This window comes from Ovis aries, chromosome 12, assembly GCF_016772045.2.
Source record: "Ovis aries strain OAR_USU_Benz2616 breed Rambouillet chromosome 12, ARS-UI_Ramb_v3.0, whole genome shotgun sequence".
NCBI classification, from domain to species: Eukaryota; Metazoa; Chordata; class Mammalia; order Artiodactyla; family Bovidae; genus Ovis; species Ovis aries.
The window spans coordinates 19,202,197-19,228,040 of record NC_056065.1 but is presented as its reverse complement, the minus strand read 5'-3'; the positions used below and the strand labels follow the sequence as shown (position 1 = coordinate 19,228,040).

At 39.1% G+C, this 25,844-nt stretch overlaps 1 protein-coding gene across 9 annotated transcripts in view; it reads left to right on the top strand.

Moving 5' to 3' along the window:
* Positions 1-25,844, top strand: part of ESRRG (estrogen related receptor gamma) — a 695,925-nt gene that overhangs the window by 606,230 nt on the left and 63,851 nt on the right. For all 9 annotated transcript variants that reach the window (XM_060396025.1, XM_060396023.1, XM_060396029.1 and 6 more), the window contains 2 exons: positions 18,017-18,127; positions 22,222-22,383. In XM_060396025.1, the coding sequence (XP_060252008.1) occupies positions 18,017-18,127; positions 22,222-22,383 (273 nt within the window). The remainder of the gene's footprint in view (positions 1-18,016; positions 18,128-22,221; positions 22,384-25,844) is intronic.

Sequence of the window (25,844 nt, the reverse complement as noted above, 5' to 3'; positions counted from 1 at the left end):
TTTAAGGAAAGCCTTCACTGCCATTTACTATAAACAGCCATGGAGACTTGTGCTTATTTAAGCAAGATTCTTTAAGAGGGCTTATGTGGATCAAAACATGTCAACATTCTTAACTGACAGGTGCTTTGTGTGGGTATAGATGATTCACTTTTTATTCTTGTTTGAAATGATTTCTAATCAGAATCCTTGTATTTTATACATTATTATACCTAAAACCCTACTAGGTAGCATTTTTTAAGTTTTATTTTTTTACTGAAGTATAATTGATTTACAGTGCTGTGTTAGTTTCAGGTATACAGCAAAGTGATTCAGTTATGCACAGACGTATATATTTGCATGCGAAAGTGAAGTTGAAGTTGCTCAGTCCTGTCCGACTCTTTGCGACCCCATGGGCTGTAGCCCAGCAAGCTCCTCTGTCCATGGGATTCTCCAGGCAAGAACACTGGAGTGGGTTGCCATTTCCTCCTCCAGGGGATCTTCCCAACCCAGGAATCGAACACAAGTCTCCCACATTGCAGGCAGATGCTTTAACCTTTGAGCCACCAGGGAAGCCCATATTTGCATGCCTTTATATATATAATTTTTCAGATTATTTTCCCTTATAGATTATTATAAAATATGAGTAGAGTTCCCTGTGTTACACAGTAGGTCGTTCTGTATTTTATGTACAGTAGTGTGTGTATGTTAATCTCAAACTCCTAATTTGTCCCTCTACTTCCTTTTCTCTTCGGTAACCATGAATTTGTTTTCTGTGCCTGTGGATAATAGCATTTTTCAATTCGAATTTCAGAATATAGCCTATCAAACAATTTAAGCAATTAAGTTATGCTCATATATAAGGAAGGCCTAAATAAAATTTCTAAATAGCTACCAGCTTATAGTGTGAGCAGTTTAATCAGCCAGCTGTCATAGTTGACTTCTATCAGGGAACTTCTAACAAATGGCCCCTGTGTTAAAGAAGATAAACCAAAGACTATAATTTGGCATCCTGAGGGCCATTGATTAGCTAAAAATTGGTGTGAACATGTAATCACTGGGTAATTTTATGTAAAGATCCAGATTGCTGGCTGCTTTTGGAACTGGAAACTGATAATGCTGGCCTTCCATTCGGATGCGCCTACACCCCCACAAGGCAGCATCATAGGGGTGCTGGGAGGGACTGTGTACATGGTGGGACTGGTGGTCTCTGGGTCACCACAGCACGTCCTCCTTATTTTTTTTTAACACACAGTCCATTTCACTTTTTCACTTTACATCAAGAGTCCCTGTAGTTGTTTGAATTTGCAACTCCCGATATAAACATCTATGTGAACTCATGTAACATGGGTTTTCTTTGAATGGAAAAATCTTGCAAATAAATAATTGCTACAGAGTCATTAGACCTGCCAGATCATTATCAAGAAGGTAAAGAAACTGAACTGTATATTATTGATTTAGAAATTGTGTGTATTTATCTATTTCTAAATAGGGGTTCCCAGCTGGCTCAGTGGTAAAGAATCTGCCTGCAATGCAGGAGATGGAAGAAACACAGGTTTGATCCTTGGGTCGGGAAGATCCCCTGGAGAAGGAAATGGCAACTCATTCCATATTCTTGCCTGGGAAATCCCATGGAGAGAGGAGCCTGGTGGGCTACATTCCATGAAGTCGCAAAGAATCAGATTCCACTGAGCACGCACAGACACATCTATTTCTATATGTATTTATGTATATATGCATATATACATGATATATAACTATAATTTCTGTGTTTATATATGTGTGTGTGTGTGTGTGTGTGTTAGTCGTTCAGTTGTGTCCAGTTCTTTGCGACTGCACGGACTGTAGCCCTCCAGGCGGCTCCTCTGTCCTCGGAATTTTCTAGGCAAGAATATTGGAGTGGATTGCTATTCCCTTCTCCAAGGGATCTTCTCAACCCAGGGATCAAACCTGGGTCTCCTGCATTGCAGGCAAGCTCTTTACTGACTGAGTCACCAGGGAATCCCTGAAAGGATGACTATAGATGTTTAGATGAAACATTACTCACTGTAGCATATTTACTGAAACCTGATCCTATTTAGCCAAATGCCTTTTTATTTTGAAACTCCAGATGAAATTCACTTAAGTACCAGAATAGGTATTAGCTGCTCATTGGTCGTTTTCTTAATCTCCATTATTAGGTCATATTGCCCTTTCCTCAGCATAATCTAGTCTCTGTGTAGTACAGTGCTCACAAATCTGAAGCTGTTTCTAATTTTCCATCCTTCAGTCTGCACAGGCATATGCAACAGGCATTGATCTTTTCCTAATGCAGTAATAAGCTAGAAGCGCTTTTCAAACATGGGCACTTTATTTGCTGTATTATTGTCAAGAACAAAAGGAAATGCATTTGGCCAAGGTCAGTGAAAGGGGAAGGCTGAGGCCTGTGCCAGAAAACCTTCTGCTCTTCTGGTTCATTAATGCTATCCATTTGGCTCTGGTCTTCCTGATTTAAGATATGAAGTATGTTGATGTTTCCCACTGCCAAGGCAGTTTCTGTACTCTGAATCTGTGGGTCAGTTCCATCTTTTTAAGTATACCATTTCATTCATAGAGTCTTAGAACTGGAAGAGAGCTTAACACGTGATCACATTCATTCATCTGCTTCCAGACTAGAGAGCAATAAAAATGTCTGGGAAAGAGAATGGTTTTCTTCATTTATCAAATTTCCCAAGTATAGGGACCTTGCCCTTTCTTGCTCAATATGTGGAATCTAAATATAATTCTTATGAATTAATTTTTCTTAATATTCTTATCTGAGGTTTTCCCAGTAAATCAAATGCTGTTTCCTCTTATATTACAAGGATGAATATTGAAAAATTCAATTTAGATGTCCTCCCTTTCAAAAGAAGGCTTCCCAGATGGCACTCGTGGTAAAGAACCCACCTGCGGATGCAGGAGACGCAAGAGGAATGGGTTCAGTCCCTGGGTCAGGCAGATCCCCTGGAGGAGGGCATGACAACTCCTTCCAGTGTTCTTGCCTAGAGAATCCCACAGACAGAGGAGCCTGGCAGACTACAGTCCATAGGGTCAAAAAGAGTTGGATATGACTGAAATGACTCAAAATGCATGCACACACCTTTGAACAACTCTTTTTTTAATTGCTTCATGCTGTTTTGCCACTGTCAAGCTTTCTCTACCTTTCTAAAGTTACAATATATTAGTTAAGAAAGACATGATAAATAAGAATTACTGAGAGAAATGACAAGAGGTCCTTATCTTTCTGTGTTTACATTCTAGGCTTAGAAATATCAAAAGAAAAAAAGAAAAAGACCCTGATTAGTACATGGCTATAAAGCATGTTGTAAATTTTATTCACTTAGTATTTTTGAGTGTCTTCTGTGTGACGTATACTACAAGGGCAATGGCAGAGCAACATGCTATTAAAATGTACATCAGACTCATCTGACTGTATTTTGATCCCTTGAAGCTGTTTCAATTAGAGTGTCATTTCTCACCATGACCTCACCCTCAACTTTTTGATGAAATTAAGAACATACATAATAGATAAAATATTTTTAAGTTTGAGTTTAACCTAGATTGTGTTTTTAAAAATATAGAGAAATGGGATTTCCCTGGTGGCGCAGTGGTTAAGACTCCAGACTCCCAATGCCGGGGGCCCAGGTTTAATCTCTGGTCAGGGAACTAGATCCCACATGCTGCAACTAAAGCACTTCCCCAGTGGGTCAGCAGGTAAAGAATTTGCCTGCAATGCAGGAGACACAAAAGATGTGGGTTCTATCCCTGGGTTAGGAAGACCCCCTCACCCCGGAGAAGGAAATGGTAACTCGCTCCAGTATTCTTGCCTGGAGAACCCCATGGACAGAGAGGAACCTGGCAGGCTACAGTCCATGGGGTTGCAGAAAAGTCGGACACAACTGAGCGACTAATCGTGCACACCACAACTAAAGATACAGTGTGCTGCAGTTAAGGCCCAGCACAGCCAGATAAATTTAAAGAAATAAAATAATATAAAAATATAGAGTGCACCTGTGACAGGAAAGACGAAGAAGATGTGTTTGGAATACTGCGAGATTTTCTTGGGAAATTCTACTGCGTTCCATGTGAGGCAGTGACAGTTAAGACGCTTAACTCCCAACATCTAGCCTTGAGCTGCCTGTGCCTAGAAAAGCCTGTTCTTCATTTCTTGGCACCTTTAGGATTTCAAGATTCTTCCTGCCCTTGTGGGCCATTCTGGGTATTCTGGCAGTACCTTCAGCTAGCCCCTCCTATAGCAACTACACACAGGGAAGTGTTTCAGGAAATTTATGATCTGGTACAGATACAGGCTTTCCTCAGCCAAGACCCACTGTATTTGGCATCTGGAAATATCATTGGTGTTTCCTGTCTTTTTTTTTTTTTTACACACTCTTCACACATCCTCATATAAGAACAAAAGTACAGCCCATGGACCTCACCCCCCACCTCACTTTAAATGTACAGTTTTCTTACTGGCCTTAGAATAAGCAGTTTCTTCATTGTTTTTTTTCCTTGACTGAAAGTCTTGATATGTTTATATTTATATTTGCTTATGCATCACTCTACCCCAAATCTTTAACATTCATTAAGCATGAATCTGGAATAGCACCTGCTTAAGACTTCAGTTCCCAAAATGGTAACATAAGTGTGTCAGTGAACATTTGGTTTAAAAAACAGATTTTTTAAAAAAATGTCTTTTCATACATGTATTATCTACAGCAATTCAAACTGAATTTATAGTTATCTTGCTGAAACTAGGTAGAAGGAAGATACTAAAAATATTCCAGAGATCAAAGGATGGTAAATGGAAATTAATTGTACAGGAAACATGACTTATATAGTGTGTCTGTTATTAATAGTCTTTTCATATTTGTCTTTATTTTAGTGACTATGTCACTTACGTATAAGTGCTTTTTTATTATCACTGCCACTCATGATTATTCTACCCTAGTTTTTCTCATGAGGTCTTAAATTCCTCAATAACTCTAGGGGAGGAAAACTGAATTCCATGTGCCCTGTGGACCCATGCGCTGGAAGTGTATTCTAAATCCACCATGCCATCTTCCCCATGTCTGTACTTCTGCAAGGCTTAGACCATTCACTCACACTCTCTCTTGGTTTTCTTTTCTTTTTTTCCATTAATTTTCCTCACAAATTAGCATAATTGGCAGATGAATGGGAGTTAGTAATGGTACATAGATTTGGATGAGAAGCATATGGGAAACTATTGTATTTTTAAATTTCATATTAGACGTTGAATCAATCCATTGTAGAATATCTCTTTATCTCCCTTCTTTTGAAAAATTGTATTGAAGCATAGTTGATTTCCAGTGTTATATTACTTTCTATTATACAGCAAAATTATGCAGTTTTTTAAATATGTTATATATATTGTTCAGTTATATACATGTGTATATATACGTTCCCTGGTGGCTCAGTCAGTAAGGAATCCACCTGAGTTGCAGGAGGCCACTTGCAATGCAGGCAATCTGGGTTTAATCCCTGGGTTGGGAAGATCCCCTGGAGAAGGAAGTGGCAACCCACTCCAGTATTCTTGCCTGGAAAATTCTATGGGAAGAGGAGTCTCGTAGACTAGTCTGATAGTCGTGGGGTTGCAAGAGGAGAACATGACTTATTGACTAAACCACCATATATGTATGTTATTTGTGTGTGCGTGTGTATACATATGCGTGTGTGTGTATATATATATATAGTTCCCCGTGCTCTACAGTAGGACCTTGTTGTTTATCCATTCTAGAGGTAATAGTTTACATCTGCTGCCCCTAAACTCCCATTCCTTCTCTCCTACCCTCCCCATGCCCTTTGGAAGCCACAATTCTGTTCTTTATGTCTGTGAGTCTTTTCTGTTTCATATATAAATTCATTTGTGTCATATTTTAGATTCCACATAAAAGTGGTAGCATATGGTATTTGTCTTTCTCTTTCTGACTTATTTCACTTAGTAGGACAGTCTCTAGACCCATCCATGTTGCTGCAAATGGCATTATTTCATTCTTTCTTATGGCTGAGTCTTTTTAAATTTTTTTTCTTCATTTCTTCTTGTTTTAGTCCATTTGGGGTACTATACCATGATACCATAGACTGGGTGGCTTATAAAGAAGAGACACTTATTTCTTGCATTTCCAGAGGCTGAGAAGTCCAAGATCAAGGCCCTGGCAGATTCAGCGTTCAGTGAGGTTTTCTTGAGAGCTCTCTGGGCACATGGGACCTTAGTTTGCCGACTCGGGATCTAACCCTAACCCATTGAAAGGCGAAGTCTTAATCACTAGACCACCAGGAAAGTCCCCTGAAACCTTTTTTATAAGAGTACTAGTCCCATCATGAGGGCTACACCTTCGTGATCCAATCACCACAAAGGCCTCACTTCCAGATACTATCACTTGGGGGATTCAGTTTCAACATATGAATTTTGGGGGAAAACAAACATTCAACCCACGGCGCTTCTTGTTTACTAAAAACCTACGGTGAGGCCGTTGAACTCCACTGTGTACCTCTCTATTTGAATATTATGCAGTGGCTGTGGTTCTCATTCCAGCTACTTGAATACCAGCTTAATTTCATATTTAATTCTTTTTTACAGGGTACTGAATTTTGCATAAATTTTCTTTGTGCTTCTGTTTACACACAGAATCCCCATGGAGTCCTGTGTATTGTTATTACTGTTATTACTCTATTAAACTCATTGCTGCCAATATCATAAGAAGTGTCACATGGTAGCAAGAAAATGTCTCACTGATATGAAATTTCGGTGTGTATACATTAAATTATATTAACATTTGATCTCTACTGATTTTTTTCCTGTGTATTTTATGTTTTAGGTATAATTCTTTTTCACGTGGCCCAGACATATGTTCCTTCTGCTAGCTTTACTTTATATCCAATCTCAATTTTGCCAGATCATAGCAGTGGAAAAATATTAAGCATCATGTGTCACTTTGGTATCTTATAGTTGGCTCTTGGAATTTCTGTTTGAGCTTGGGTCAGGAAAATCCTCTGGAGGAGGAAATGGCAACCCACTCCAGAGTTCTTGCGGGAGAATCCTATGGACAGAGGAGCCTGGCAGGCTACAGTCCATGGAGTCTCAAAAAGAGTCAGACATAGCTGAAGCAATTTAACTTGCAGCCTGCCCTGGTAAAGCATTTTTATTATTTTTTCTGAGTTCCTAACAAATTGGCCAGGGCTTCAAGTTCTCCCCACTAAAGTCACCAAGTGAAAAGTGAAAATGTTGGTCACTCAGTCCTGTCCAACTCTTTGAGACCCCATGGACTGCAGCCCACCAGCTCCCTCTGTCCATGGGATTCTCCAGACAGGAATACTGGAGTGGGTAGCCATTCCCTTCTCTAGAGAATCTTCCCAACCCAGGGATCTGCATTGCAGGCAGATTCATTACAGTCAGCTTCTCTTTTGACCTTCATAAACTCTACGTTGGCTGCCCACGTGATCTAGAATCATACATACGAAAACCAAATGACCTCCCGATTTACCACCATCTTTCTCTGTCACTCATTTATTTTTTTCTCCCAAAGCCTGTATTCTCTTTGAAATCCATGTCTGGTTTCTTGGTCTCCACTGATTTCCTCTCCATTGAATGAAACACAGTGACTGTGGCTCTCAACCTGCAACTTATAAACCAGCTTGGTTGATTTCATATTTAATTCATTTTTACAGGGCATTGAATTTTGCATAAATAATATTTGTGCTTCTGTTTACAGAGCATCCCCATGGGGTACTGTGCACTGTTATTACTGTTATTATTGTGTTAAACTTATTGCTGCCAGTGTCAAATTTAATTGTGGATTAGTAGAATCACTTTTCTTGATGGTGATGTGCAACCACATTTCATGTCTTTACCTGCTAATTCACAACTTTATTCACAGGAGAAGGCAATTTTGAAAAGGGTAAAAGGAAGTCACCAGTATTTAATAGTAACCAGACAACATAGAGTTTAGATAGGTTTACACCACCGTAATATCTCTTTGAATAGTTTATGAAATTTTTAACAGGCCAAAAAGAAAGAAAGGGAAGATTTTCTTTTTTTTTTCCTTAAAGGCAGTCTCTATGTTTAAGCAAATACAAGGCAAGCATGCTCTCTCTCTTCCTCTCTGACATCAAGCAAAGTAAGAAATAGTGCCTTTTGAATAGGAGATTTCCTTTAATTACGTTGGGGAAGTAATAATGGTAGGTATTGCATGTTTAATGTAATGTTCTAGATGCCCCTTTTTCTTCCCTTTTTTTTTCCTTCCCTGCACACCACCTCATCTTGAGCAGAAATAAAAGGTTCAAGGCTTGTCAGCATCAGTTTATAGATAGCTGTTTAAAAATAATGAGATATTGGGTTTTGTAAGGCTCAGGGCCGTTCTTGCCAGACTCATTTATTTCCATTCACCTTTTGTCAGAATTGCAGACAGAAGACATTCAATTAAAACTTGTCACCTGTTGCAGATGACCTAATTTGTACTTGTATGTGTCATAGATTAGGGCTCCATGCTTCAGATGAAGCAACTTGGGTCCCTTGGTGGAATCATATTTTCCCTGCAAAGTATTTTATAAACTATGACTATTTCAGCTTTCTGTGATTTTTATTTTGGCTATCACCCAGATTATAAATTTAGCACAGATGCCTCAGAACCAGCTAAAAGAAGTGAATTACACCCTGAAAAAAAAAAAGAAGGAGGGACTTCTTTGTGGCTGTGTCCTAGGTGCAGAAATCTACAAATGTATTTTGGTTGTAGCTTGAATCTGCAACAGAGGGAAGCCTCTGTAATTTCCTATGCAAGGCTCACATGTTTAATAGTCCAGATAGCTATCAGGAGACCAAAACGAAAGACTTCCCCTTGCTAATTGTTAATTCATCTGTAGAGCAAGGAAGCTTTAATGTGAGTCATGGCTTTTATCTCTTTTAGTGACTGAGGATTCAGTTAAAAAGAAAAAAAAAAGCCCACTTAATGGATATGCATTTTCTCTCCTTGTGTGATTTTCCCCTTTTATTTCAGCAGATCTTACAGTGTTTTCACATTGTTGTTGTTCAGTCGCTAAGTCGTGCCCCACTCTTTGCCACCCCGTGGACTGCAGCACACCAGACTTCACGTTCACTGTCTCCCAGAGTTGGCTTAAATTCATGTCCGTTGACTTGGAGATGCCAGTCAACCATCTTATCCTCTGTTGCCCTCTTCTCCTCCTGCCCTCAGTCTTTCCCAGCATCAGGGTCTTTTCAAATGAGTCAGCTCTTCACATCAGGTGGCCGAAGTATTGGACGTGCAATGGTATTCCAGCAGAAGTAAATGTAAATGTAACCATTGGTCGGGGGGTCTAGCTGAAAAGCCACCATCTGGGTCTCCTTCTAAGTTGCAAAACTCAGCCAGAGTGTTGCTTTCCCTCCATGGCCCTGGCCAAACAGTCCTTGTCTTACTTCGCTGATGTTTAAAGAGGAACAGGGAGCAAGGAAATAAATCTCTCTGGGTCCCTACCTCAGCAGAAAAGCAGAGTGACTGAATTTGTTTATCATTTTCGGTTTACAGTCACAGAGCTATAAACTTCTATGTGAAGATGCTTTACAGAGTCATAGGTGCAAAATGCCTAGCCCTTTTGTGTGTGCATATACACTAAGTCACTTCAGTCGTGTCTGACTCATGGACTGTAGCCCGCCAGGCTCCTCTGTCCATGCGATTCTCCAGGCAAGAACACTGGAATGGGTTGCCATGCCCTCCTCCAGGAAATCTTCCCAGCCTAGGAATCAAACTTGTGTCTCTTCCATCTCCTGCATTGGCAGGCGGGCCCTTTACCACTGGGACCACCTGAGAAGCCCCAGCCCTTCAGTGGGGTAAAGGTGTTCATCTCTCCTGCTCATTCATCATTCTGCCCCACGGTTTACACACACTCCCATCAGGAGGCAAGTATTGTTTACCACAACAATTGGGTTTTATCTGGCTGTGCTTCTGCTCTTGGAGTATATATTAATACCACATGCTCTTTTCCAAGGGTTTCCCATGTGCCACTAGTGGTAAAGAACCTGCCTGCCAATGCAGGAGACAGAAGAGATGCAGATTTCTGGGTTGAGAAAATCCCCTGGAGGAGGGCATGGCAACCCACTCCAGTATTCCTGCCTAGAGAATCCCATGAATAAAGGACCTGCTGGGCTACAGCCCATAGGGCTGCAAAGAGTCTAATACAACTGAAGGGACTGAGCACACACACTCTTTTCCAAAAATAGAATTTGATGACGGAGAAGCAGTGTAAACAGAGTGCTTGAGGACGTGAGTTCTGCAGCCATGGTCCCCAGCTGCCACTCCTGACTCAGCCTCTTCCCAATTCCAGTTTTCTCATTTGTAAAATGGGATAATGATAGCCTCATAGGGTTGCTATAAGCATCTAGTGTGTCCATATACATAAAAGTTAACCCATTGCCTGGAAGAAGCTCTCATAACCCATGGATGTTCCAGTTGATTCCAAGACATTTCATACAGAGACTGAGCCGTTCCATTAGAAATGAAGACACTGCTTGGTAGGGCAGAGAAGACAATGGCACCCCACTTCAGCACTCTTGTCTGGAAAATCCCATGGACGGAAGAGCCTGGTGGGCCGCAGTCCATGGGGTCGCTAAGAGTCAGACACGACTGAGCGACTTCCCTTTCACTTTTCACTTTCATGCATTGGAGAAGGAAATGGCAATCCACTCCAGTGTTCTTGCCTGGAGAATCCCAGGGACGGGGGAGCCTCATGGGCTGCTGTCTGTGGGGTCGCACAGAGTCGGACACGACGGAAGTGACTTAGCAGCAACAGCAGCAGCTTGGTAGGGAGATGCAGGTATCAGGAGTCAAAAAACTACTGAAGTAGGAAGAAAGGAATCACATCATGAAGCCATGTTGAGCAGCATTGCTGTCTATTTAGAGAAGGGGCAGTAATAGTAAACAGATAACTAAGGCTTGGCATATTTTATTGTCTCTCACGATCCTCAGTACTTTAATATGATTAGATTCTTGCTGGAGTATGTGTGTCAACATACAAGTAAGTTCCACTCACCTTTTACTGTGGTGCCTATAAATACACCCAGCTACTTTAGGTAAAACTGGTACTCTCTGTAAGGATGCTGTTCTGAAGGAGAACCCCGTCAGAGGCTGCCACTAAAATTCTCTCTGCTGGGTTTTGATGCTGCTGACTTGCCTTTTCTTCTTTCCTGCAGTCCCACAAAGGGATTTTTCCCTACCCTCTGTCTATGACGGTTCCCTCACAGAAATCTCAGGCAAATTCAAGAGCACACCTAGGTATTTATTTTTCTGACTTTAAGGAACCACGTTTCCTTCCGCAGCAAAGGAAGCTGCGGTATCAGGAGAGACAGTGGGAAAGAAAGTTCCCACTCTCTTCACCTTATTGCTTCATAAGTTTTATCAGTATTTTCCCATCTGTTTCCTATCCTCGATCACAAGTCCTGTTGGTAATATTTAAATAACCCAGCTATTTATTTAGGAGTCATTAAAGTCACTAATCTTTTAAAAAAATGATTTCACTTTCTTTTTAAAGATTATCATTACTTTAATATGACTCTGTATCTTAAGTATTCCATGGGTCTGTGTAATTAATGTTTTGGTTTTTCTTTTAGCAAATGTGTGTTAGAGAACAGTATTATGAAAACCTTGTCTTTGATTTAGCCAAATAGGCTAGGGTTGCCTTATAGAATTATCTGAAGAGAACTTTTATTGTCCTATGAAATGCCTCTGACTTTGTGCTATTAAAAAATGTGGAAAATACTTTGGACTTCGGACTATATAATATTGTAAAAATTTGCATTTGGGCATAAAATGTAGACTTAAAATGAGCTGACCTAAGAAGGCCTTGTGCTGAACTGTTTTACTTCTTTTGGCGTTTATTTGCCTCACAGCATATTTTTTTTCCTTCTTGCCCTATTCTCGCTTTCTCAATTTTGTAAATTCTGACAGTGTATGAGATTTGTGATTCCCTTGTGGCAATGCAGGCTCATGCAGTATTTGAAAGAAGAAGCAGTGTGAAGCGTTCTGTTTAGTCAGTAATGCCAACTATTAAAATCTTTTATTTTTAAAAAAAGGTAATGGCAGTCTCCACATGAATAGGAAGTCCAATTGCCTTAATTAACTTCACATCCTGTCAAACATTGAACATTGTGGGTGTCTTATTTCCTGAGAGAAGTCTTTTTTTTTTAACTTTTTCAGAAATGGTTTTCAAGTGAAGTCCCAACAGAAATTGTTTGTATTTAAGATTGTAAAGATGTAGAGGGGCAGGCTTTGCCATTGGCAGTGGAAATATTTGGATTAGATTGATGTTTGTTTATGGCAAATCAGGATATTCTTGGTCCGGATCGTAAATATGGTTGTTTTTCTTTGCTTCTGCTGAAATAGTTTAAGACTTTTAAATGAAATGCATCAGGTTAATTGAATAATTATCAGTGCTCTACTTAACTTTGTATTCTATGTTTATAGCTAAATTCAAAGAAAGCATTTTTCTTTTGGATAGAATTTGGGTTAGTTTCTATACCTATTCTAAAATAATCTCTAAGAGATATTATTAGTAACAGGGATGAACAGTAAATAGAATGAGATACCATATTTCTGTACTCACTTATACATCAAATAATATCATTATGGGCTTTTATCTTTTGTATTATCTTACCATTCAATCATATATCAAATCTGTTGACCTATAGAACTGAGACAGGGTAGACCGTCAAACTCCATCAGGGTAGATTTTCAGTAAATGATCGTGATGCAGAATATACTTCAATAAAGTAACATAACAATATTTCAACAAAATTTTGATATAATGTCAATATCCTTGGCATTTTAATATTTATAAAATATTTTAATAATGCATTTGTGTAATATCCAAATATTATATTAATATCATATTGAATCATTGCAGCAAAACATCTGGGAGAATATTGTCTTAATATTCATATATTTGGAAAGCAAAAAGTTAAGGAGTTCAACAAAATTCAAGAGCTGGTTAATGAAAGAGCCAGAAAGAAAGCATTCTGATTTGTCAACTATGCTTTAGTTTTTTTTAACATAGTCTTCCTATAGTATTTAGGAATAAATTATTGTATTATTACAGTTAGAAACATTTTTCTGGAAAAACTTTAAAACTATAAATATGCTGATAGTAGACTTCTTCATGAAATCTGTGTAGTGTTTTATCAGACTCTTTAAAATAACTTTTACAGCTTTAGTGCATACATTATTATGACTCAGCTGAATAAGCTTGTTTATTTTCAAAGATGCACAGCTAAAGAGGCTGGGTCCACGTGTTTTAAGACATAGTTGAGGCTGACTTAACTTTTACAGCTATGCCACTTGTGTACTTGGGTGTTCAGTGATTGTCCTGGGCTTGGGTTGGGGGGGGGGGTGGGGAATTGGTTTGCAGTTCAGTTCAGTTCAGTCGCTCAGTCGTGTCCGACTCTTTGCGACCCCATGAATCGCAGCACGCCAGGCCTCCCTGTCCATCACCAACTCCCGGAGTTCACTCAGACTCACGTCTATCAAGTCAGTGATGCCATCCAGCCATCTCATCCTCAGTCGTCCCCTTCTCCTCTTGCCCCCAATCCCTCCCAGCATCAGAGTCTTTTCCAATGAGTCAACTCTTCGCATCAAGTGGCCAAAGTACTGGAGTTTCAGCTTTAGCATCATTCCTTCCAAAGAAATCCCAGGGCTGATCTCCTTCAGAATGGAGTGGCTGGATCTCCTTGCAGTCCAAGGGACTCTCAAGAGTCTTCTCCAGCACCACAGTTCAAAAGCATCAGTTCTTTGGCGCTCAGCCTTTGAGTATGTTTTTCTTCAAGCAGAACTGAGTAAATGAGTAATTTTAGGATGCTGTAGTAGTTGTAGGTGTGTTACTAGGATTTGAGTTCAAACATTTCACTGAGTATGAAGTCAGCTAAACTAGATCATCATCGTCATCATCATCATCATTTCACTGCAGCATAAAAAGATTTCCCAGATTTAGAACAGAGGTTAAAAGTGGTATAAATATTTTTTAGTTGAAACTATTGATATTTGCCTACTTTTCACGCCCTAAAACGGGAATAAAATTTTGACATTTAAATTGTTATGATCTTTTAAAATATATTGATTCTATAAATTTTTACCATTAATTGTTATCTGAACTTGACAGGAACACTTTTTCTGTTGACTGTCCATCAATTTTCACTACATAACTGTATTAATTATTAATCAAGTAGCATCAATATCTAATTTTTCTCTATATAAAAATCTACTGAATATCATTTACCTAAAGTTACAAATCATAAAAGAATCCTGTGTCCTTCCTACTGATCTTTATTTTAGGAAATAAAGAAACTATGACTTATATAAAAAGTGCTTGAGTATTTATATTTAGAAACTAGAGAGCTATATACAGTGGGATGGCTGGCTGGTTGGATGGATAGATGTATGTGTGGATGAATGGGAAGGATGAGATAGCTGTAGCCTACAGGCTCCTCTGTCCATGGGATTTTCCAGGCGATAGTCCTGTAGTGGATTGCCATTTCCTTCTCCAGGGGATCTTCCCAACCCAGGGATCGAACCCGGGTCTCCCTCATTGTAGACAGACACTCTACCATCTGAGCCACCAGGGAAGTCCAGATGTATGGATAGACAGTAGTTTATCTACCCACACACTGCAGTGAGGTGGGGCGGGGTGTGGATAATAAGAAAAAGAGGAAAAAGGAGAAAAAGAATAAATGTAAGAGGGAGGAAAGGACACGCTTTTAAATTTGGAGGGAGCATGCAGGGAGTTATTAGGAGTATTTCTGTAATTCATTGTTCAAAGTTGAAAGGAAATGCACAGTAGTAAAATTATTTCTTAATACTTAAAGGATCTGTTCCTACAAATACAAAAATAATGCACAATACATAATGAAAGTTGTGTCAGTAAAGAGTATTCATTTTTTCATCATGATTTCAGTGTTGCACTTTCCCCATAAACGTGGGCCAGTTGTCTAAGCTGACTGGTGGCTCTCGTGTGGTAGGTATGGCTATGTCAGAACTGTTTCCAGCTGGGACCTCGAATCCAGTCTTTCAGCCATAGTCTTCTTCCACGTGCCTTCATGACAGACAAAATCCGTTGTCAGAAATTCACCAGCTCAGACTCCTGTATTAGAACATAGGTAGTGTATTGTTCAGCATTTAGCAGTGTGAGGCTCTATATTGCGCATGGTGAATGCATGTCTTGACAAACACCAGAAGCAAATCTTGGAGTCTAAAACCTAACTGAGATGTATTCTGTGAGCTTTCTTGTTTTTGTTTTTTTAATTAAAAAAAATTTGTTGGAGTATAGTTGATTTATAGTGTTGTGTTAGTTTCTGCTGTACAGCAAACTGAATCAGTTATACATATACATATATCCACTCTTTGAGATTCTTTTCCTGTGTAGATCATTATAGACTTGCGTAGATTTCCCTATGCTAAAAACGGGTCCTTGTTGATTTTCTATTTTATATAGTAGTGTCAAGCTTACATATAGTATGTCAAGCTTTATGGGTTCTAATAATTTTGGTTATTTTTAAATGTTTCCTCCTTTTCTTAGCTTTAGTCTGCCATTGTCTTTCTCTCTCTCTGTTTGTTTCATCCTGCCTTCTCTTTACACCTTTAATCATTAATTTCCCCATTGTGTTGGACTTCGATGCCACATGTGCTATGATACCACTCTTAATTATGTATGCTTTGAATTTCCTAAACTCTTACAATGAAACACATTTGAATGGATCTCAGATGAACAAATAAAATGTGGACACATTGTGTAAATTAGAAAACTATCTTGGGGAAAGAAAGAAATGAAAAAACATGAAACCTGAATTAAAAAGGGGAAAAGGGAGCAACTGTTAAACTTGTAAATAGAGACACAATAAAAATAGAACAGTAAAAATTAGATAATCAAAGGGGTAAAACTCTACTATCGGCTCAAAGTACTTTAAAAGCAACAGTCAAGAAATACAGTTTGTTTGTGACTCCCTAGCACTACTGTTTTCATTAAATACTCCTCTGTCCATGGAATACTCCAGGCAAGAACACTGGAGTGGATTGGGTTGCCATTTCCTTCCCTAGGGAATCTTCCCGACTCAGGGATCGAACTCTCGTCTCCTGCATTGTAAGCGTATTCTTTACCGTCTGAGCCACTGAGAAAGCCCCTGAAAACTTAGATACTGTACCTAATTTCTTCGATTTTGGGTATTTATTTATCTGAATCTACTCTCCTTGCTCTTGAAGTTTTCTCTTGATTTCATTTAAACTATGCTCAGAAGTTTCAATTTGACAGTTCAGGCTTTATCTAGAACCAAGTGTATGTTTGTGTTTCTCTCTAAAAGGAAATCAACTCTTAAAGTGGTATTATTAAGATAATATGAAAAGTTGTATTTTTCTTTAGCTCATGGATTGATAATCACCTTTAACATTTGAGTGCATATATTCAGCTTCAGGATTCACAAAGAAACACATCAGCCTTCCCCGGACTGTTTCATGTAACTTAGTTACCCCACAATCCACATGTGCAACGTGATATTGATAAATGTTTCCAAAACAGGATCTTTGTGACATTGGCTTGCAAAACATTGCATATGAGAGTTTTACAGAGGTTATTTGTGTTTTTAAAGCTCTGAGAGGTCCTTGGTAAAATAATAATACTGAGAATGCTGCTAAACTATATCCTAAATAGTTTGTGTGTGTGTGAGAAATACCAAAATACAATGAACTGTTTGGCTGAATTTATTATTGGAGAGTGTTAATACTGTTTTTTAATCAGCTAAGGTACAATCTAAGACCACAGAAAGAATCTCTCACCCCTCTCTTTACTCGCGTTATCGTCTCTATTTGATAAAGATTTATATGGTTCTACCCTAAACTGTAATTATAGACTGGAAACCAGGTTATTATCAAGCTCTTCCTCACCACTCCCCCATGTAAATGAGACATTTCTTTCTTTTCAATTCCTTTCTTTTCCTTTTGTTCCTTTCCTTAATCTTGCTGATCCACTGCCAGCAAAACCTCTCTGAATCTTGACCCAGTCCATCATTCTTGGGGAAAAAGTGTTACTGTTGGTCTCCTTTCGCCTTCTTTCTAGCTTCGTGCCTCATTTCTGCCCTCCTAACAAATCCCTTCTTCACCATTCTAGCCTCCTGAATTCTTTCAGGAATCTCCTCTTTCTATCCTGTATTCAGTCCAAACCTACTCTCCATTTTCTCCCAATTAAAGCAAAATACAGATGTGTGGCAAGATGTAAATAACACACTCCGTCGGAGACATGTTGGTGTTAGAACATGGAACGGTCCTTGGATCTCATCCCGTGTGTGGGATTCCTGCTCTCTATAGCACGTGGAAGTTTTCAACTCGGTTCACTTCCATAGGTCCATGTGGAGTCCTCTGATGGACGGGGGTGGATTGGACGGCTTTGGATCTACCCATCTACTCGAGCCCACACACTGAGCTTTCAGGGGTGACTGATGAAGAGGACTGTTGTTTAGTCGCCAAGCTGTGTTTTCAACTATTGCAACCCCAGGGACTGCAGCCTACCAGGCTCCTCGGTCCATGGGATTCTCCAGGCAAGAATACTGGAGTGGGTTGCCATTTCCTCCTCTAGGGGATCTTCCCGACCCAAGGATGGAACCTGAGTCTTCTGCAGATGGATTCTTTACCACTGCGCCTCTGGGGAAGCCCATGATGAGGAGAATACACGCTAATGGAGGAAACAACATTAGCACCAAATTCCAGTTTCTTTGTATTAATTCTCAAGGAAAGGTGCCTTTTCTTTGGTGTGTAGGTGATTTGATGGCCTTGGATACATGTCTTTCAGGTTGGGTGTCTCTTCCAGATTTGGTTTCTAATCTCTAGCAGTCTTGGCTTAACTATCACATTTTTTTTTTTTTTAACATTCCTCTAATCCGCCTGGACCGTTCAGCATTCTGTTCTCTGCTTACCTCTATGTATTTGATTGGTCCCAAAGATTGTTACCTCAACAGTAAGTTAGTGCCTGTCTTTGCCCACAGGAGTGCGTCTTGACAGAGTACGTGGAGGTCGGCAGAAGTACAAACGCAGAATAGATGCGGAGAACAGCCCGTACCTGAACCCTCAGCTGGTTCAGCCAGCCAAAAAGCCATGTAAGTACAGCAGACACGTCTGGCTTTCCAGCACACGACATCCTCCCAGCTGGCTGCTCTAGGTACATTAGTTTTGGCATGCCCATTCCTACTGACTCCAATGAGGCTTCTCTTCCCCTAAGCGGGGTAGGGGGGTCTGTGGCTTTCTTCCCAGGGACTGCCTTTGAAGAGCAATAGCAACTCAGCTGATTATCTTTTTCCCCCTATGGCTTTCTTGTCCCCTACCGCCCCTCCCCTCTTTTTAAACCTAGTCATTTTGTAGAAACATAAGCATACTAAGGCATAGCTTATATGGTGCGACTTTTACATTTACAGGTTATCTTTATTTTCAGAGGTACATAAAACAGATCATACCGTGATCATTAGTTCATTGGAGCTGCTAGTTTCAGATTTCACAAGAAAGTGATTTTTGTAGTTTTCACTAACTAAATGAGTTTGACTGTTCAACCTCCCAATGAAAATACATTAGGAGCCTCATTAATTTGGAGTTATGGAAGGTTAACACAGCAGCCAGCAATAGATTAAAACAAGATTGAGTCCTACTAATAACAAGCATAGGTTGGTGGTTCCATTTCAGATGTCCTTATGGGCTTTATGAATTATTTTTTAAAAGCCCATAGTTTGATAATGTCCAGTTGCTGTTTAAAATGGGGACAGGTACATAGCTAAAATGCAAGCCCTGTTCTCTATGTCATTAACTAGAATATAGATACATCTTTTTAAAGAGGTAGAATATAGATCAAGGTGGTTAACTGCGTTCCAGTTTCTGAAAAATCAGTTCATGGCTGTACAGTAAGTCCCTTACATACCAACCAGTTCCATTCCAAGAGCCCATTTGTACATCCAATTTATTCATAAGTCCAACAAAATTAGCCTAGGTATGCTACTAACACAGCTATGTAGTGCTATACAGTAATAGGTTTATAGTACTTTTCACACAAATAACACATAAAACAGACACAAAAAATAAAGAAAACATTTTTAGTCTTACACTATGTTGAAAAGTCCAGTAGTACAGTACAACAGCTAGTATACAGAGGCTGGCATCAAGTGAAGAGGCAAGAAGAAGCTGACTGGAGGAGAGAGAGGCGGTGGGAGATGGTAGAGCTGAAGGATCATCAGCAATAGGAGACGGAGGGCAGGCTGCAGTTTCACTCAGGCCAGACATTGAAGGTTTGCAACGTGAAGGTTCACGTGTGGGGGGCTTGTTGTAATGCAAAAGAGCTAATACTTTAGGATGTTTATGCACAGAGTTTATACGAGGCACTGAAAAGTGCTGCTGTGGGAACAGTTCTATTTAGCTGTCTCTGGCTCAGAAGACACAACGGGCTCTCACCAGAGGAAGTTGCAGCTAGAGCAGTTCTAGAAAAGACACAGGTCATTTTTGATCAGCTTGCAGGGGAAGAGGGAAAAAAAATGTCCTCTTTTGGACTCTCCAGGAGGGGGCACTGCTGTGTGGCATCCATGTGAGCATATGGGCATCTGTTAAGTAAATAAAACAGACCCTGAACTGTAAATGAAAGGACATTTTAGCTATGTCAAAGGAAAAACAACCAGTTTTACATAAAATTAAAGCTTAAGTGAACATATGGCATAGTTTCCTTTTGCCTTTCCAAAAAACATTATGTTGATTATACCTTCAATTGTCCAATCTGGCATCTTTTCCTCAGCCTGCATAAGCTGTTTGGCATTCTGCAAATACAATCTAGGACTGCATTAAGCAGATTTTGCACATTAGAATGAAAAACTTTCTGATAATACAATAAAATGCAATAAACACTAATGCTTAATTTCATTAGAGGTTTCGTTTTCCTGGATTCAGTAAATGTCCAGACTGGCCATTTCTCATTCATTTTCTATGAACGTTGACTGACACCATTGATGATTTTCTCTACTGAGAGAAGGATGAATACCAGCCCATTCGTAAGTCCACAGGGTAGGGAAACATCTATGGTTTTCAGCGTAAACCTGGGGAATGGGGAGGAGGCTTGTCAAGTACCTTGAAGGAGATTCCAGCAATTTCAGTGAGCTCCACTGGTCTGAGATAAAAGAGGACTCCTAATAAATCATTACTCATTATCTTAGGCCTCTGTGTTAATTTTCCTTAGTCCATCCAATTAGTGTGTTTTGGTAACAAACATTTATAAAACTTAATTTTCAGATCCTGTCAGATAAGTGTCAAGAGACTGGGCCCTGGCATTGCTGAGGAAGTGGCTGGGGGAGATTTCTGGAGCCTGACTGATTGTCTGTGTTCTACAAAAGCCCAAGAATGAAAATTGGGTTGTATTGATTCTAATTAGGGAAACATTAAATAAGCTTCACCTCGAAACAGTGCTGCCAGCTATTCCATTTCCTGAATGATAGGAATTTCTAAGCCTCCACCAAGTTTTTCTGGCCCCTCTGGTCAAGTATCCTTTGACTTAGCTAAAAACAGGTAACATTTTCCCTGTACTAAAAAAAACTTGAATCACTATTTCCTTCAGTTACATTTTTGTACCCTTTATTATTGCATTTCCTTCTAGTCCTGAGAATCTAGTAGTTGCTGACAGGTTTTGTTATAATGTCAGAGCAATGAAAGCAGAAACTTTTCCAAGCGTAACTAAAAAACAGGGTGTTGTTTCCATAGCATATAGGAGAAACAAATGTCATTCTCTGCAGATCCTGCAAATTAAAAAAAAAAAAAAAAAGAATCTCTATTTGATCTTAATTTTTTTCTAGAAAATATGATATTTGGGAATATTTCCTCCCAAATCTGTGTTTTTAATTTGATAGTAATCCAATATTACTGCCAGGGACTATTGATGTTGATAATTTGAAATTAAAAGAATTCATGTGGCAGTCATAGTAATAACAATTTTAAACTATATCAGAAAAATTACTAATTATAGCTTGGATAGGGATTCTTGTTGTTAAAGGAGACAAAAAGAAAGCTTTGTTTTCAATTCTAAGATTATATGAAGTCTTTTCATTTTGAGTTTAAATAGTTAAAAATTTAGAGGAAAAGGCAAACAGTGAACAGAGAAGAATCTTTGGTTTGACTCATAAGATCCCATTTAAGACCTTAATTTTGTAGAATCATAAGATGTAGAATATTGAAATATCTGGGTTTATTCTTACCTATTTGTATCTCCTCACTTAGAAGAAAGTATCAAATCTAAAACTACGTGTAAAAATTGGAAACAGGGCCAACAAGAAAATTCATTCCGTTAGCAAGGCTTTATAACCCCTTCCATAAACTCTCACATGGCCCTGAGCGATAAAACACATTTGATGTGATGCTTTCCATTTGTCTCTAGTGTTTACTTTATGAAGGATTTTAAAAACATATATCACAAATTTCGGACAGATAGATCTGAACCAGAGAGTGAACTAAAGACAACAGATGATAAAAGAGGACTGAAGAATTAGACGCTCAGAAGAGAAAACACTGTCACATTTAAGTAGGAGTGTTTTTCTGGAAACTGACATTGGCTCTATTTGGGAGATGGGCTGGGTGTGTGGAGAGGAGACAGGAAAGACATTCCTATTGAAGGCATCCCACAGAGATAGAGTTATACAGTCAGTAATTCACCCAGGCGGACGGGCTCTGACCTTTGCTCTTTTTTAAAGGAATTAGGACAATTAATGACTTTGATGCCCATTAGGTCTACAGGCATTAGATCTTTGCCTCCCACATTGCATTCTACATTTCAGTGGTTCACGTGGAGTTTTATTTTAAAACTGCTCTATACTATTTAATCTGCTTCCCCAAATCCCACTTAAGAATCAAAGAGTAAACCCGGAAAGCGTCTAACTCCTCTTATCTGTTTGCTATAAAAAATTTCATTACAGGACAGATGCTTCATTCCAGCAAAGGCAGGTAAAGCCAAGGAGAAGCAGAGGACTGTCACGACTGCGGCAGCTTATTTCTTGCTGTGGGTTTTCCGAAACACTTTAATATACATACATTGAACCATAAATGGAATATTTGGGGTTGATTATAGGCTATTCGAGGCTTTGGGTTTTTTTCCTTTCAAACCACTACCTAGTTTAGAACATGTGAAAGAGAAGTGATGCTGCTAGTGATCCCGGAGTGCTCTCGTCTGATCTTGCAGATAACAAGATTGTCTCACATTTGTTGGTGGCTGAACCGGAGAAGATCTATGCCATGCCTGACCCTACCGTCCCCGACAGTGACATCAAAGCCCTCACTACACTGTGTGACTTGGCTGATCGAGAGTTGGTGGTTATCATTGGATGGGCGAAGCATATTCCAGGTACATTTTCTGAAATGAAAAAGAAACATTTGCAATTAATCCCCTAGGGTGTATATATTGACTTAGGCCAATTCATAGTTTTCTCATTAGGAGTTTTAAATTTTGCTTTTTTTAAATTTATATATTAAAAAAATTTTTTTGGTGGGGGGAGGTGGGCCACTTGGCAAGGCATGTGGAATCTTAACTCTCTAAGAATTGAACTTACATCCTCAGCAGTGAAAGCACTCAGTCCTAACCACTGTCCTTCCAGGGAAATCCTGTTCATTAGGACTTTTTTTAAACCTTTCATTTGTCTTTGTCATACTTAATTTAGAGCTTTCCTATCCTAATAGAATCATAAATCTTTTTATAGCTATACCATCTTGAATGCTGTTCATTATTTTTTTCACACACGAAGGTACTATTATTGCCAACCTCAGATAAATAGAATATAACTTGTTAAAATATTTTTTACTCCTTTTAAAGTCTGTTTGAGCCTAAGAAAATACTTCGTTTTTTTTCTTTTCACTTTAAAAAATGTTTTTATCAAGAGTAGTCTAGATCCCATTTTTCCTTTCAAAAATCACTCATTTTGCATTTGTAGTGCAATTTATAGTGAATTGCTTTTCATATTTGCTCATTGCTTTGGTTTACAATGAGATATTTACCATGAATTTATATAAATTACAAAAATAAATGTTAAACTAACATCATAAATTTTCTGTTATGATAACTTAAGAGTAGTATTTTAAAATATCCAATGGCTTTTTTTTCCAGACCCATCGTTAGATCAGTGAATATATTACCTGATCACAAGGTTTAAAAATTTTAGTTGTCTACTTGAATTATTGTCTGTTTGAACTCTGATCTTCAAATAGTTTACACACAAATTTTTTGGATGATGAGCCATGTTTCTTTGGTAGAGTGAACTTATTTCTGTCTCCTTAAACTAGTTTGTCTTTATGCTTTGAATGCTACAGTAATTTCTTTAATCAAATTGATGGAAGTCCTTTTCCCAGCCCACACTGAAACCAATTTATTGGTCATGATACGCCAGCTATGTTGCTAACAGTCGTAACGAACTGTCAGGCGATATCGCAGTGAAGCTAATTTGAAGTCATTAGGTGTGCAGCGTTCAGGCGACAATTTGTTACAGTGCTTGGGAACACAGCTGACATTTCTGAATGGCTTTGTTCGCTGCAGTTCTAGATGAGGCCAAGCAAATTGTAAACTAATTTAAACATCACTCTGTATTATACCAGCTACTTTGTCTTACACTGTTTGCTAATAAAGCACCCCAAATTGGGTCAAAACTAGTTAAATAGGTGAGCTGGAGTGTGGTCTGTAGCAGATACCTCCACAAGGGTCAATACATCTAAAAGAAAGATGAAAATTTGATCGTGTGGATGGTTGGTTTGCGTTTGGATTATGATCACAGCTGACAGATTTTCAGGAAAAGCAAAAAAAAGAAAAAATAGGATATGCTAAAAGACATTGGGAATGGTAGCAGGGGAAAAAGCTGGAATTTGCCTAAACAATCGTATGAAAACTTATTTTGAAAGAAAGTGTTACTGAAGGGATTTAGAAAGAAACACAACTCAGATTTGTCGAAGAGTCGACATATACTTTTAACAATAAGCAATATATAGTATATCATTTATATTTATATCTGCTGTTACTGCTGCTAAGTCGCTTCAGTTGTGTCTGACTCTTTGCAACCCCATGGACTGTAGCCCGCCAGGCTCCCCTGTCCATGGGATTCTCCCGGCAAGAATACTGGAATGGCTTGCCATTTCCTCCTCCAGTATTTATATATACACACACATATATTGTCACAGATTCAAACTAGCATTATTCTAAGCCAGGGTTTCTCAGTCTTGACACAATTGTTGTTTGGAACCAGGTAACCCTTTGTTGTAGGGGCTGTCCTGTTCCTTGTAGGGAATTTAGCAGCATCTTTGGTCTCTACCCTCTACTATCCTCTGGTACCTTTGAGTTATGACAAACAAAAATGTCTTCAGACATTGCCAGATATCCTCTTGAGGGGGCAAAATCAACCCCTTCTTCCCCAGTTGAGAATCATTGTTCTAATCCAGGAATTAGATATTATTTTCCTTAATTCAAAGATATGGAGATCTGGGGCAGAAGGAGGTATTAATAAAAGCACTTCCAAAGGTTCACAAATGTGTCCAGAGTCTTCAAAGCCCATATTCATCATTGCTTCCTGGAGTAGAATCTGTGTATTTTAGTTCCCCAGTTGATCACCTTTGAGAGAGTTAGTTCAAAATACTAGCAATAATGTTACCATTATTCATAACAGTGGCATCAAAGGATATGTCATTCTGATACCATACCACCCATTCTTTCAGAGAATTCTGCCCCAGTTCTCCTAAAATTACTAAGCCCGTATTTTGATACTGTGCAGACATTCCATAAAGACAACCAAGAAGTCAACAATGCCTGCTGATGCTCTCTGGTCAGGAAAAGTTGGTGATAAATTTGTGGGTCCAGTTGTGTATCTAAGTAGAAATGTCAGCTTACGGAGGAACTTGTCACAGTAAAGGGGCTCTGGTGACTTCTGTGAAGACAGTAACTTTAAATAACTATGAGTAACAGCATTTCCAGTGGTGGAAACAATTGCTGTACGATTATGTGTTCAGACTTAAGCGGAGGCTTAGAATTGGTGGGGGCTGACGTGAGTCTCTCTGCCCAGCAAATGCCAGAGGAGGTTGCTGTGCACTGATGATTCACAGCTCTGGTTTTCGTGATACCCGGAGGGTGTTTTAAATGATTGCAAGGAGTCTCTTGGCTTTTCAGAGAGGGATTAGCAAACCACGCATTCACTGAAATGCTAACACTAAGTGTGCCAGGCAGTGTTTTGAGGTGGAAGAGAAAGATGCTGTGATTCGAGCTTGCTGCTCTATATGCAAGCCGGGTTCAGGCTGCCTGGGCACAGTGGCAGCGTGCAGTGTGGGATGGGAGGGTAACGCCTAAGAGAATATAAAGACTGAGGTCTCCCATTTCTGCCTCAATAAAAGTAAAAATGTGTTTTTGGTACCATGACCTAGTCCTGATAACTGGGGTCAGAGCTGGAATTAAAGCCAAATCAGAACTGAAATTTCACTTCAAAACTGTTATGTTTTTAATGCTTATGTGAAAATTAAGTGAAACCTTTTTTTAGAATATACTAACATCCAAGCCTTTGCTCTCTGTATGCGACTCTCACACACGTAAAGAGTCCCACACGTTTTTTCAAAATTAAGTTTAGCATCTCAGATAACATCACAGCCTTTCTGCGCTGCTGGGAAAGTATTTTCATATACTTGTTTTGCTCTGTAAAAAGTGACAAATTCAACAAAAGCAAATATTAAAGAAAAATACATAGGGAGTGGTTTGTTTTTTTTTTAATCAGTAAATAGAATTAGTTGACTTACTTTATAAATCACATAAATGGAAAGTGTGTTGTTCTGAAACATGACCAT